This window comes from Coccinella septempunctata, chromosome 3 (genome assembly GCF_907165205.1).
Source record: "Coccinella septempunctata chromosome 3, icCocSept1.1, whole genome shotgun sequence".
In the NCBI taxonomy this organism is placed as follows: Eukaryota; Metazoa; Arthropoda; class Insecta; order Coleoptera; family Coccinellidae; genus Coccinella; species Coccinella septempunctata.
In genome coordinates this window covers 38,357,991-38,371,958 of record NC_058191.1, presented here as the reverse complement: position 1 = coordinate 38,371,958, position 13,968 = coordinate 38,357,991, and the positions used below count along the sequence as shown (strand labels likewise).

The following is a 13,968-nucleotide window of genomic DNA, read 5'->3' as shown; positions in this document are numbered from 1 at the left end:
GTATTAGAGCATATTTCACAAATTTTTAATCAATCAAATTTCTTTTCATAGCGAACAAAAACCAAAGTAAATATCGTGGATAAATAAGGATGTAGAATTTTTTCAATTTCTGTTTTTGTGAAAGTAAAACATGACGGTGAGCTACACGAGCCAAGTGATAACTTGCTCGGGAGTTGGTGGAAGCTTCTTGAAACTTTTGGGAAGGTGAAGATAAACTGTGAAAAAGGGTGTTTTTTTTTAAAGACTTGTTTTTCAGATGGAAAGGTAGTGTTTACAAGATAGTGTGGTCAGAACTGATTTTGTACCTTTTTATATACTACTGTCTTAATTTATCCTACAATTATGCGATGGATGCTAGAGCAAAATCGTAAGTTTTCTGTTGATTCCGCACAGTTCCAAATTCAATTTTCTTATAAAGATCAATATTTCTTTCTAAGACATATTTTTTTCGACCCATAACTTTGATATGAAATATTTTTCAGTTATTTCGAAGAAATAGTACAATATTTCAGCCAGTATGGGTCACTTATACCTGTGAGTTTCGTACTGGGATTCTACATAGATGTAGTTATGGAAAGATGGTGGGATCAATATAGTTCCATACCTTTTCCTGACAATTTAGCAATAATAGTTGGAGCAAGCATTCAGGGTCAAGTGAGTATTAGTCCCTTTCTAAGAGTTCTCATGAAATTCGCAGTATACACAACAAATTTTAGGATGTGAAATCAAGAGCTGTCAAACGAACTATAGTCAGATATGCCTGTACTACATTCACCATAACCTCCACTATGATTTCCTCAAAAGTTAAAAAGCGGTTCCCTACACTGGATCACTTGATTGAAGCTGGACTCATTAACAAGGAAGAGAAGAAAATAATAGAAGAACTGGATAATGAATATACTCATACCAAATACTGGTAACTATACAGAGTTCGGTAGAGGCGCTTGTCGAGTTTCAACGGGCTAAAAAAATGTTGAAAACGCTTTCATTTAAATTTTACGAACGGTAAACTAGATAGACTAGTGCAGGTCCTAACAGAGTTGTCTCTGGGTCCTAAGGAACGTAACGATCCCTTCAGCACGTACCTGCCCCCACCACAACCTAAGCAATGACCCCTCGAAACTCGTCAATAGGCTCTGCCGCACCATGAATAACATGTTTCAGTAACAATCGCCTAAGTTTTAGACAGAATACTGAAAATTTTTCCTCAGGTTGCCGTTAGCTTGGGCTTCAAATATAGTTATCAGAGCAAGGCAAGAAGGCCTTATAAGAGACGATGAATGCGTTGAAAAAATTTTGGACGCGCTCAACGATTTTAGGGACAAATGCGCCAGACTCCTCGACTACGATTGGATCAGCGTTCCATTGGTTTATACTCAGGTTAAACAATCATCAACTCAAGTCTCCTTTGACTCTGATCTCCTCAACTTTTTGTAGGTTGTTACGATAGCCGTGTATTCCTACTTTCTCATCTCTGTGATTGGAAATCAGCACATAAATGGTAAAAATGAGAATATAATAAGTTCCTATTTTCCCCTACTGCCAGTGATGGAATTCTTCTTCTACATGGGATGGCTGAAAGTTGCAGAGACTCTGGTGAATCCTTTTGGGGATGACGACGACGACTTTGAGATCATGTGGATGGTAGATCGACACATACAAGTAAGAGAAATTTGAACCTCGAGGCCTTGACGGCCGGGGCAAATCTTTCAGCACATTTCTGACTGCTTTTGAATGCGCTGTATCTCTCACATGCATATAATGAAATCTCTACCTTTTTTGCATTTATAATTCCCAGTGTTTTTTTTTCATAACAAAAATTTTCTTTCAAGGTGGTTTTCCTCTTAGTAGACAAAATACCGCAGAAGATACCCAAGCTTACCAAAGATCGTTTTTGGAACGATTCCGTTCCTGTTTCCTTGCCATTCACTAAGGCATCGGCAGATTCTAGGAGAAAAGGATGTCCCATACCATCAACGGAAAACATCAAACTATCAGAGCTTGATAGGGAAATTGTAGTACCGCAGCATCCTGAGGTACAAGCAATGAAATGTTTCATTTCTACAACTGAAGAAATCCTATTTTTCAGATCAATACCTACGAAAGCGGAGGTGATAAATCAATACTATCGATATTCGTTAGGAATAGAATTCATATAAGTAACACTCCAACTAAATATCGCTGCATTTTTACTCCACAATTTAAAAAATGGATTAACTGTAATAGTTAATAGTGGGTTCATGCTCTTGAGCCTTAAGAGACCTAAGACTAAGAGCTAAGAAACTGACCAATCTAATTATAGATAGCAAACACTTGAGCGCCATATCTTGGCCCTTTCTTAGGTCTCAATTCTTAGTAGCGCTATCCGCAGACCTAAGAATGGAACAATCATTGGCAGATGGCGGTCACGTGATCGGTGTTTGCCTATCAATTAGATTGATTTCTTTCTTATAGTCTTAGGTCTCAGTGCTTAGGAACTCAGCGCAAATACACCAACTGTTTTCTCATGTCTATTTGACTTTATAGGAATCCTATTCTTCTTGAAATTTAGAAAAATCTTATGGTGGAGTTCCTAAGAACTAAGACCTAAGAAAGGAACTAATGATTGACAGATGAGGATCACGTGAACGCCACCAGCCAATAGATTTGCATTCTTAGGTCTTAGTTCTTAGGGACGCTGCATAAACTCCAATGATGATAGTCCATGTGATATGGTCTAAAATCGTTGGCATGAACTCATTCTTCAGCATTATCGAATTTTTAGGACGATTGATGCATAAAGCCGAAGGTGAAGAAATGAGGAACATTCCATTTATGCTGAAGAGTGTTACGATTGGAGATAATCCAGATTCAGATGAGATTGATGAGGTAATAATTTAATTAATGAATTGGTATTGTATCATGATGGAAAGTTATGTTTTTGTGGTTCGTTTTCAGAACATTGAGCACAATGATGACGTTATCCTGAAGAAACCACCTCCATGCGAAGTGTTTGAAGATTTGAGGAGGAGGAGACAAGAAGAACGCACACAAAAATTGAACCATTATCTCAGTATCCTAGCTAATGGTTCCTCACAAACAGAACGCTAAAAAATGTTCAATAGTATCACGTTCCTCTCGGTAAAAGAGATTATTGTTGTGCATTTTCGTTTCTTTGTTTTCATAAAAAGTATCTACAAAGATCTTACAGAGTTAGTGATAAATTTTTCAAATATTTTCTGTTTCTTATTATTTTAATCCTACCGAATGGAAAAAGATCTGTTGGAAATATTCAACAGCCCGAAGTGAAGCTATTAACATCCCCTTTGCAATATTGATTATACGTTGTCCAAGCTGAGAAACCATTTCCAGACTGCTTCTGTGTGACATCAAAAATATGTCTTGCACAGGTAACATCGTCATTGATGTCATCATTCAAAAATTGGCTGCATGTAGTGTGGCAATCACCACCAGGCGTATTACTGTCAGAACACCAGTATAAATGGCTTATTTGGAGTATACCATAGTCTCCTGTATTTGAATTTACTGCTTTCGTATCGAAATGCGATTCATAGTTTGCTATGCAGGTCCAGGTCGCTGCAAAAAAAACAGCGGGGATATTATACTTGTTGAAGCAAATAAGATTAGGAAAAACCACTCTGGATGGTAAAACTATCAGAAGTTTTTCAAAACAATCAAAAGAGTAAAAAATTTCGAAATATGCCCTTTTACTTACCTAGTTGATTGTCTGGAACTTTCAAGTCCCGTAATTTCTTGACAAACTCGCATTTTTCGAAAATTTTTGACTCTGTTTGGTTCCACAGAACAGACAAGAGAAAAATTAATATAGCTTGATTCTTCATGTTTTCACGACTTTCACCTAAACTGCTACTATTCTATTCATGGGTTACTTAAATAATAAGCGCTATCTGGGAAATTCGCATTCCTCAGTCAACATGGAATTGTATTTGCTTTGCACAAATAAATAACTCGATTGTTTGGAATTTTCTAGGAAAAATTCAAACAATTTCTCGAATCCATAAATTCCGCTTCCATTTGACCATTTATAATGTTGTTTGCTATTTTGTTTTCGTCTTTTGGCCTTCCCCAAGTAGAAATGAATTATTTTTCACGATATCGTCATTTTTTACTACTAAAAATTTGTATATTTTATGTGCTATTCTTCCAGGCCGCACAGTTTTTTGGTGCGATAAAATAGTTCAGTTTTTAGTTCGCGACGGTGCAAATTAATTTACACTACTTTTGAAACACAGACTGTGCAATGAATTCCCTGATTTCCATTTTTTTCGAAACACGATGTGGAAAAATTCGTTAAAATTATATATCACTTATTCTGAATTTATAAGCTGTAAATTTACATTGAATGAGCATACAACCTATGAGCAGAGTAGCTGAGAAACCAAGAGGATAATTTAAATTTCCCGCCGGTAAAGTCTAGCCCATAGATAATTTAATTCACTATGGTCTAGGTCAGAGACAACCAACTCTGTTTCATATTGAAATTTTCATGTGTTCTGTAGTCGTAGCTATGTATCCTTATTTGTGATGTATCCGAGACATAACATGATACATTTTTTCGCTATATAGCAGACTTAACACCTTCTGCAATCATGACTGAAAAATTACTAATGTTTTAGACATTGTTAGTAGCTTCGCGAATACATGAGCTGAAACTAGAAATGTTGAATAACTGAAAATTGACCAAAATTTTCATCTTCTTTTGATTGGGGTAAAAAAAAGATGCATTAACTGAAGAAAATATATATAATTAACCAATTATGATAAAAAAAATTATAATAAATCTGAAATAAAATTTTGCATAATTATTATCGGTATTGCTTGGATATGGTGTATATTCTGATAATTATTTCCATCATTTTTTACTTTCTTTACTTTCTTCAGGCTTCTTAGCATTTGCATTGATGATATCTACAAATTCTGGTTTCAAGCTTGCACCACCCACCAAAAATCCATCAATATCTTTTTGCTTTGCCAATTCTTTGGCATTTGCAGCAGTGACAGAACCACCATATTGAATCCTTATAGATTCAGCTACTTCCTTACTTATATTATCGGCAATCCATTTCCTCAAAGAGTCGTGAACTTCTTGTGCTTGCTCAGGAGTGGCTGTTTTGCCAGTTCCAATAGCCCAAACAGGTTCATAAGCGATAACAACATTTTTCCTAAAAATCCCATATTCAAAATACAATTTTTCAACTTGATAATAACTGCATTCAGTTTCAATTACCAGTCCTTTATTTTATCTGCAACAGCTTTTGTTTGTCTGAAAACAACTTCATTGGTTTTACCAGACTCCCTCTCATTCAAAGTTTCACCAACACAGAGAATAACTTTCAAACCTTTCTCTAAAGCGTGGGCAGTTTTTTCAGCTATAAGTTCATCACTCTCTCCAAAAATTGCTCTACGTTCGGAATGGCCCAATATAACCCATTTAACTCCAAGATCTTTCAACATATCGGGAGATATTTCACCTGGAATATGAGCTTCAAAATTATTCTCATTACATCAAGAGGATCAATTTATTCACCTGTGAAGGCACCCTTTTCTACCTTGTAACAGTTTTGAGCAGCAACCTCAATATTTTTTGGTTTCCTTTGTTGAACGTAGTCTAGATAAATCGATGGGACTCCAATATAAACTTCATTATTTGCTGGAATGCTACCAGCTCTTAAAAATTTTATGATTTCATCGATACCCTTCCGATCTCCATTCATTTTCCAGTTGCCCCCCACAATAAATGTTCGCTCCATTGCTCCTCCGCCTAGTTTGAGTTTTTGAGCAGCCAAAGATTTCCCAGCACTAGAATTCAAATAAACAGATTTTGATTTTTATGTAGATTTCGACTCAGCTTTCGATAAACTCACCAATAAGTTGAAGAACCTCAAGAAGATAGAAAGCAGGTATTGTATGAGCAAAGAATCTTATATAAAAATACTAAAAAAAGATAACTAACCCCAACCCAAGGACTTTTGAAGGTCAGTTTTTAGAATGTGAAATGTTAGGTTACACACCGCATCAAGTGATGCGTTTTTGAGTGAACACATCTCTTTACGAGGTTTCTGATGTAATACTGAAAAAAATGCATCGAATTCACTACATAAATTATTATTCCGCTTTTTTGAATAGAACTGTATCCATATTTTTGCAAAATAAACAGTTATGAGAAATGGATCCCCTATAAATTATAACTATTGAAGCTTTACAGCTTCAATCCTTTATAAATTGATCGCCTCACGAAGAAAGCTGATGCCTAAACAAATCAGAAGCGCCCCAAATTATATATATCTACTTTTTATAAGATAAAATATTTTCTTCACTCACCAATCTTGGGAACATTCTCTCTTCGACATTTTGATGCTTTAAAATTTAAATAAAATTGTATAATATGGTTCGTAGAAACTATTTACAGATAATTTAGTTGAATGTCTTTTTGACTATTCAAATTTTTCAAACATTCACACAGAATTAAGAAATATTTGGCAAGATACATAGAAAATCAAGATTTGAAAACTGAAATTTTCCATCAGGGATAATGATCCATTTTAACCAAAGATATTACACATGTGTGTGTAATATCTTTGATTTTAACCCTCCAAATCTGTTTGGCAGTGGCTTATTCTGACTATTCGAGGTTCGTTTAACCCATAATAACCTAGTGTTACACATATGTAACGCAAATTTCACTGGCAAATCTATTTTATTTCTCAGTAACTGTAGCTATTAGCGTTACATATATGTAACACCATTTTTCTCAAACAAAAACTATACAATTTTCAAACAGAAATTGAGTTGTTTTTGTCTTGTACACTCTATAAAGAATATTTATTCAATTAGAATAGTGATCATAACTCAGGTTATTAAGGGTTAAATTTACCAGACTACGAGTTTGCCAATGGATTTCAACAAAAGACATTCAAACCAGTATCATTGTATCGAGACAACCTGTTCTTATGCAATGCCATTAGACAGGCTTTCAAGAGGGATTCCAGAGTATATACTGCATATTTTAGGCCCAGAGACAGGTCCCTTTTTGGGGACGCCTCTAAAGACCTCTCTCAGAATTCACTGATAGATAGCGCACTGTAAAGCGCCCTCTCCAAATCCTGGGTAGCCCTAGGGCAGGTGAAGCGTTTTTCAGAGCTGGTGTGTAAGTTTGACAGCTCTTAACCAACGATGTTGACTTTTCATTAGTGTCCTGACACTGTAAGTCACGATTTTGAGGTTATAAATCTAGGCATGCGCAAACATCGCTCCAGATATAAGCAGGCTCTCTTTACTATTAGTCAAAACTGATCAATGCAGCGCAGTCTACTTGGTTATCTATGCCTTAAATTTTTTATTGGTAGAATTTTTATTTTCAAGTAAACCCAATTCTTTTTCATGGGTCTAAGATATTCCTGAAATAGGAATAAACTCTTCTTGTCAACATGTCAACTTGTCAGTAGATATAGGTATCAACAAAAATGTCCTTGAAATTCCTGAAGTAAGTATATTAGTTAAAACTCAAAAAATAAATATTTCGTTCTATTTACAAGAAAAAAAAAACATTGTAAAACATTCATCTGGACTGTTCCCAGAAGATTCTGAATTCCTCTTTCTGATCTTTATCCACATATTTTTCCACTCCCTGTAAAAGATATCTCAAATTATGCCTAGATTTAAAAATTTCATCAAGCCTATTCTTCAATTCATCTAAATTCTTATTTTGTTTGTATGCTTGCAATATCGCAACGAATTCTTTGAAGGTTTTTACATCAAAAGCCTTACGAACCTATAAAACATATTTAATTAATAGAAAAACAAATAATATATAAGAAATGTTAGAAATACCATTGCAATATATTCTTTGGTACTTTCAGAAACTGCTTCATTCTCTTCTTCCTTAGTATTTTCTACTGTGGGATTTGGTACTAATCTGTAATAAGGAAGAAATCGTTCGTTCCAAACTAAAAACAATCCTGGAATTCTACTTCACCCTAGAGTGAAATGGAAGTCTCCAATCAACAAATACGCACCTAATCTTCATTTTCTTGGCGATTCCGCCTATTTGTGCACCTACTCTCTTTCTGTAACCTTCCAACATCGAGCTTGTAGAAGAGCTACTTTCCCCAAGCGAATTACTTGAGGATTGCTGGTTTGAACTACTACCGTCAGAACTGAACTGAAAGCAATTGTAAGCGTTGCTGAAGGAATGTGATTGTTGAGTTTCACTCCTCAACTCCTTTGGAAGACCTGCTGTAGCTTTTTTGTTGTTACAAAGGGGAAACTAGGAAGAAAAATGTATTGTTAATATTCCTCTCACTTAGGCAGTATGAACACTCTACCTTTTCGGATGCGTGCTTATAAAACAACCTAAGATCCCTAGTTATTTCTCCGAAATTTTGAACGATTTTTATTCTGTCTCTCAGCCATGAAGATAGTTGGGATTGGATGTTAGGGTTCTTAAAACGTTCATCCAGTAATAAAATGGCCCCATAGTCATTTCTATGTCTTATTACTCTTCCTATTGCTTGATTAACCGCCCTACAGGCTTCCAGAGTATACCACTTATCTCCCCCTATATACTATTGAAAATAAATTGTCAATCGAGAAATTTTTATATTTTCCAGACTTACCTCCTGATTTGTCGATCTACAATTGTCCAAATACCTCTTTTTCAATATTACACGGGGATCTTTCAGGGGTGGAAAAGGCAGTCCGACAATTATCACACCTCGTCCATTCAGATCTGCAAAATCCAACCCTTCCGATATTTTTCCCCTACAAACACCCATAAATATCGCTCCCTTAGCAGTTGGATCTCTGATTTTATCATAATATTCAGTCATTGCATTAGAAAATGATACTTTGTCCCTGGGTTCGGTGTATATTGATTTTAAATTCGTTATACTGCTCCAAATTCCATGGTTCTGCCAATACTCCATACATTTGTTCATGATAGGGTACGAGGGAAAGAAGATCAATAGACCGTTAGGTATAAGTCGGGTCATGTTCATTATTGTATACCCTAAAGACCTCAAATAATTTTCGTTATCCCTAAAAACAAACTTAATAGCCTTCAAAGTTGCCCACATGTGATTTTACTAACCTATTTTGGAAAGAACAGGTCAACCTCTCGTTATCGGGACCGTTAGATATAATCCTCACGCAAAGCTGAGTATCTTGGACAACATGGGGGTTTTCTAAGTGGACGGGATTTTGGAATTCCAATTCAGTGATTAATGGTTTCAAAGGTGCTAATGTACCACTGGTGAGAATACAGCAGCGTACACCTTCATCAAGAAGCATTTTCATTCTGAAACACCCACATTTAAACTTTTGCATTAATTTGAAAAATAAACTGAGAAACATGAAATTAAGTGTGAAAAATTTGAGGAATCATCAAACTTATAGATAGAGGCAGGTTTTAGCTGATTAAACTTACCCGAAACCTGGACTGAAACACCAGTAGCTCAAAACTCTGCAAGAATCTTTACTCTTTTTTGAAAACCAAGAATTGTTTTCTTTCTTTTTTGGCTCTTCAACGATTATGTGAACCTAAAAACCTATGTGATGATGATTTTATTCAAATACACCGAATCAACGATTTGAATATAAAGCAATGTTCTTTCACCTTATAACATTTATCAACCCTTTGTTTATATTGAGCAGAATTATCCAGGAATATAACCCTCAGAGCATCTTCAATTAGTTTCAGTGCATTTCCCCTCCTTTTAAAAGGACCATCTTCCGCAGCTACACTCAAAAACTCCACTAATTTTTCAAGCAGAACGATAATTATCTGATGGTTTTCTTGTTTTATCTAAAATAATAATTACATAAATTGTAATCACGTTTGGCTCTCTGGTCAAACTCGATATCCAATATACATTTCCCTAAAGTTTTGGTGCTCTCCCGGTGGGACACCCCTTATAATATGGTTTGCATTAAAAGTACAGAATTGAAATATTGACTCACCCCCGCTTTAGTCAACAGCTCGAAAATAAAGTTTCCACCAAATGTTGTACCCTCAGGATTCTTACTCAATGTAATTGCATCCAGTTCTTTTTCTAAATCTAGAAGGATTTGTTTGAGTATTATCAGATCATCGGCAGAAAAATCCCTGGATGTATTTTCATCATCGAATACCGCTGGTTGTTCGGTGAGCATTTTCATAATTGTTGTAACTTCCTCGATAGCTAGAGCTATATCGGTTGATTTTAATTGCAAGGATGCTGATTCCTCACACATTTTTTCTACATTATGCGCTTCATCTAATATAATGATATTGTTTGCTAGTTCGATACCTGAGAGAATACATGTGAGTGAGGAAAGTTATGTAAAAATATAATTGGTACCTCACCTAATGTTTTCCTGAATCTAGGCTCTAATAGATAATTGTATGGCATGAATACGATGTCAGAATTTGATTTGAATTCTTTTGCCATGAAATAAGGGCAAAATCTATGAGATTTTCCCAATGCTACCAAATCTTCAATATCAACAATATTTATATTCCTTATTTGTGGGTCTTCTTTTTTCTTTTGTAAGTTATTATAAAAATTGCAAGTCCTTGTTTTTGTTTTGAGATTACACATCGTAATCTAAAACAAATATTCAAGTAATATTGTTAATAGTTCATTAGATTATTTTCTATTCCTTGAATTTAATAAATTATACCAAGTGGTATCAATTGTACAGGAAATGTCCATGTATAAACCTACAGACTACCTGGGATATAAGATTTCACACTAACTCACCTTTGTCTGATTATTCTGTTCCCTGACAACTTCTGGATGAATGCACATTTGTTCTCTAGAACCTATCACACAAGCCTTCATATGATTATAAGCGGTCATCTTCATTTCACCCACTGCTTGTGTTAGTTGTGTATGTGTTCTCGAAGCATAGATTATAGTTGGTACACCAAGAAATGATTTTCCACTTCTTCCACTTTTCATTCCCAATTGCTCATTGAGCCTCTTCAAAAAATCATCATCCTGATTTTCAAGCATACCCCGTTCTAACTGTAATTGAGCCTTTTTGGCTTCGAGCCATGCTAATGTAGAACATAAGAGTGATAAAGTTTTTCCTGTACCAGTCGGAGATTCCAAAATTCCATTATTTTCTGTTGATAGGCATTCTATCACTTTACTCATATAATTTTTTTGGATTTCATAGGGTTCGAAAGGGAAAATTACATCTATACCATTTATATTCACCACTACCATTGTTACAATGGGGAAATTTAAATCACACACATAACACGAATTGAAATTGAAGATTATAATAAAGATTTACCCTTTGATTAAGAATATACTGCTTATTATTTGTATCTATCTACTTGTTAGCACGGCACAGCATTTACAATATTTACATTTTTTGACTACAGGACAGACTCTGATACAGGTTATTTCATTTTATTTTGGCGGGAGTTATCATTTCATTATTAAATTTGGTTGCAATGATAATGTATGGGATAATGTTAATATCGAAAGCTCTCTGCTTCTCTTTTGTGGTATCGTATGGGACAAAAAAGGAAAATTTATCCAAGAGAAGAGAAAACTAATTCAAAAAATTTGATAGCACAAGCACAGAACAACAGTTGATTCAAACACAAAAAGTTATTTGATGTTCTGCGCAGTGCATTCTTAGGTTAGGTGTCAATGAGATATCAGACATAGAAAAGATAGACATTCTCTATGAGTTCATTAAAATTCTATGATAATAAGACGTAGACGTGTTTTTTGTTGCTTATTCGAATTTTTGTGACAATATTTTCCTCATTTATTATGAATGATCCCATTTCAGAATTAAAACTACATGAAACTGTGATTTGCGTTATATAATTGTCAATTAATTCTCGGAGAACTCTTCTGAAATAGTGGAATCAACATTTATTGAAATATTAAAAAAATGTCTCTCACTTTACAACAAGTTATATGTAATGCTACGAGATTGGCAAAAAGATTGGAGGAGGAAGATGAAATTGCTGATACTTTGTTGAGTGAAACTAATCAAATTCATCAGAAAATTGATGCTATGAAGCAGGTTATAAAGAAAAGATCAATATTCTATTTTCAGTATCTTCATGAATCTAATATAGTTTCAGGAAGATGTAGAACATTTGAATGATGTTGCGAACCAAAAGCCTCACTCTCAATTAATAGCAAACATTCAAAAGGAAAATAGACACCTGAAAGAAATTCAACAAGAAAATAGAGAGTTACGAGCTGCATTAGAAGAGTACCAAACTACCTTAGAACATATCATGTTCAAATATAGGTGACTCACTTTGATGTTACCTCTTTTCTCTAATTTTCATCTGTAATTGTATTTTAGGCAGCATACTACTGAAAAAATATATAAAACCAGGATTAACTTCAAAAATCTGCAGAACAATGAATATCATAATATAATAAGGAAACAAGCTGAAAAAATTCAAGAAATGGCTGCTGTTATGCAGAAAGCAGCAGAATTAGGAGAAGATAATTGTATTGCTGACATTGAAAAAGTCACAAAACTTTCTACTGAGAATAAGGTATTTTCTCAAGTTAATAGGCTGATTTACGCAACAGAGTCAATTTTTCTTATAAACTGACAATTTGCAGGGTTTAAGGGAAGTACTTGGAATATCTAACCAATATGGTTCAATGAAGTTACCAATGGAAGACAAAAATATTCAAACAGAACCAATGACTTGAGTACTAAGTTATAATATTTTATGGTGATCTAATTATGTATTATAAGCTGGTGAAAATCAGATGCTCATTAAGTGTATTATTAGTATTACTTATTTATAAATTTATAGTTTCTGTATTTCTTATCAATATTTAAATTTTGCACAAATAATGAATTATTATTGCAATTTAATTTATTTAAAGGATTTCAATAAGTATAGTCCAATTATTATCTATATTCCCGTATTTCAGACTTACTGAAAAAATAAAATTAACAATTTTATTAAATTTTAATTTTTTGGTGTGGAAACTAGAGTTTTTTTATTCTCTCATTGAAAAAGAAGGACCTTTTCTATTTCAAATTTTTATTCAGAAAAAAAATTTACATTCTGGATGTAGTATATTCCACAGGGAATTTGAAAGAGTGAGATCCTTGAGCAAAAATATTTGGTAAAAATCCAGCATTAGGAATTATATTCCAAGATAATGTGAGAGTGATATTTTTGTTACCTCTGAAACAAATATCAATTAAAATTTTTTTCTGTAGCACGAGTATGGCAATTTTACCTCAAACCATTTCCATCATCCCAGAAATAGTACTTTGTGTTCATATTTTTGTAATTCAATTTGGCATTTTCCCCTCTCAAAATGATTTTATCCCACAGAACGACCTACAAAATTAATTTTATTTTTGAAAATGTTCGTTGTTTATAGGCCCTCAATTATTATTTGGTCTACTTCATATTGATACCTGATTCAGCTTATTGTTTACAGTTTCATACTCTGCAGTTAAATAGAGAAATAGTTGCTTGACATTCCAGTTGAACAGATGAGAAAGGTCTGTTTGCAAATCAAGCGTTAAAAATCCTAAATCATTCTTTTCTCTAGACGCACTATAGTCTGGAACATTCTTACTACAACAGAAAATTTACCGATGAGGCTGAAAACTAGGTAGATTTTCAACTTACACCACTATTTTAACAGTACTTATATCAGCTTCAGTTTTATAATTCAAAAACACTGTTGAGATAAAGCAACCAAAAGTCAAACATGCTAGTACACTTAAAGTATAAGCTAATAGGGCATTACCCCTCTGCAGAAAAGAATGCATTTTTGTTTGAATTCAATTCTCTAAATATTTTTTTTTAACCTAATTCAATAACTTTGACACCTAACTAGAGACTGATGTTAGTGAGGCTCTGTAGCCACGTCTACTTGACCACGTCAGAAACTCGTCCTGTGTTTTTAGCTGTTCATGCTGAACGATTCTATTAATATATAATTAAAT

The 13,968-nt window shown here is 34.1% G+C and overlaps 6 protein-coding genes across 7 annotated transcripts; 2 read left to right on the top strand and 4 right to left on the bottom strand.

The window, feature by feature from the left end:
* Window positions 1-51: 51 nt before the first annotated feature.
* On the top strand, window positions 52-3,216 carry LOC123310004 (bestrophin-2-like). Its single transcript, XM_044893360.1, has 10 exons — window positions 52-204; window positions 257-367; window positions 483-654; window positions 717-916; window positions 1,212-1,380; window positions 1,438-1,662; window positions 1,833-2,036; window positions 2,090-2,111; window positions 2,765-2,868; window positions 2,938-3,216. The coding sequence occupies exons 1-10, from the start codon at window positions 131-133 to the stop codon at window positions 3,088-3,090; spliced, it is 1,434 nt and encodes a 477-aa protein (XP_044749295.1). The 5' UTR covers window positions 52-130; the 3' UTR covers window positions 3,091-3,216.
* Window positions 3,134-3,884, bottom strand: LOC123310006 (lysozyme C-1-like). The gene is made up of 2 exons (XM_044893362.1): window positions 3,716-3,884; window positions 3,134-3,576 (listed from the first exon to the last, which is right to left on the bottom strand). The coding sequence occupies exons 1-2, from the start codon at window positions 3,840-3,842 to the stop codon at window positions 3,272-3,274; spliced, it is 432 nt and encodes a 143-aa protein (XP_044749297.1). The 5' UTR covers window positions 3,843-3,884; the 3' UTR covers window positions 3,134-3,271.
* An 861-nt stretch (window positions 3,885-4,745) lies between these two features.
* On the bottom strand, window positions 4,746-6,047 carry LOC123310005 (triosephosphate isomerase). Its single transcript, XM_044893361.1, has 4 exons — window positions 5,886-6,047; window positions 5,549-5,820; window positions 5,249-5,492; window positions 4,746-5,183 (listed from the first exon to the last, which is right to left on the bottom strand). The coding sequence occupies exons 2-4, from the start codon at window positions 5,769-5,771 to the stop codon at window positions 4,874-4,876; spliced, it is 777 nt and encodes a 258-aa protein (XP_044749296.1). The 5' UTR covers window positions 5,772-5,820; window positions 5,886-6,047; the 3' UTR covers window positions 4,746-4,873.
* Window positions 6,048-7,490: 1,443 nt separating this feature from the next.
* LOC123309158 (regulator of telomere elongation helicase 1 homolog) lies at window positions 7,491-11,629 on the bottom strand. Of its 2 annotated transcripts, none has more exons than XM_044892125.1 (11): window positions 10,761-11,629; window positions 10,364-10,604; window positions 9,979-10,307; window positions 9,635-9,823; window positions 9,446-9,558; window positions 9,110-9,316; window positions 8,637-9,057; window positions 8,346-8,585; window positions 8,037-8,287; window positions 7,852-7,936; window positions 7,491-7,792 (listed from the first exon to the last, which is right to left on the bottom strand). In XM_044892125.1, exons 1-11 carry the CDS (start codon window positions 11,229-11,231, stop codon window positions 7,580-7,582), a joined length of 2,760 nt encoding a protein of 919 aa, XP_044748060.1. In that variant the 5' UTR covers window positions 11,232-11,629; the 3' UTR covers window positions 7,491-7,579. The 2 variants fall into 2 exon arrangements, with proteins under 2 accessions (XP_044748060.1, XP_044748061.1); XM_044892126.1 differs by having other exon boundaries at window positions 7,491-7,648.
* A 78-nt stretch (window positions 11,630-11,707) lies between these two features.
* On the top strand, window positions 11,708-12,896 carry LOC123309159 (FGFR1 oncogene partner 2 homolog). Its single transcript, XM_044892127.1, has 4 exons — window positions 11,708-12,051; window positions 12,107-12,285; window positions 12,343-12,541; window positions 12,612-12,896. Exons 1-4 carry the CDS (start codon window positions 11,917-11,919, stop codon window positions 12,702-12,704), a joined length of 606 nt encoding a protein of 201 aa, XP_044748062.1. The 5' UTR covers window positions 11,708-11,916; the 3' UTR covers window positions 12,705-12,896.
* A 132-nt stretch (window positions 12,897-13,028) lies between these two features.
* Window positions 13,029-13,874, bottom strand: LOC123309160 (signal peptidase complex subunit 3). Its single transcript, XM_044892128.1, has 4 exons — window positions 13,649-13,874; window positions 13,432-13,594; window positions 13,248-13,351; window positions 13,029-13,192 (listed from the first exon to the last, which is right to left on the bottom strand). The coding sequence occupies exons 1-4, from the start codon at window positions 13,789-13,791 to the stop codon at window positions 13,063-13,065; spliced, it is 540 nt and encodes a 179-aa protein (XP_044748063.1). The 5' UTR covers window positions 13,792-13,874; the 3' UTR covers window positions 13,029-13,062.
* Between the last annotated feature and the right edge of the window lie 94 nt (window positions 13,875-13,968).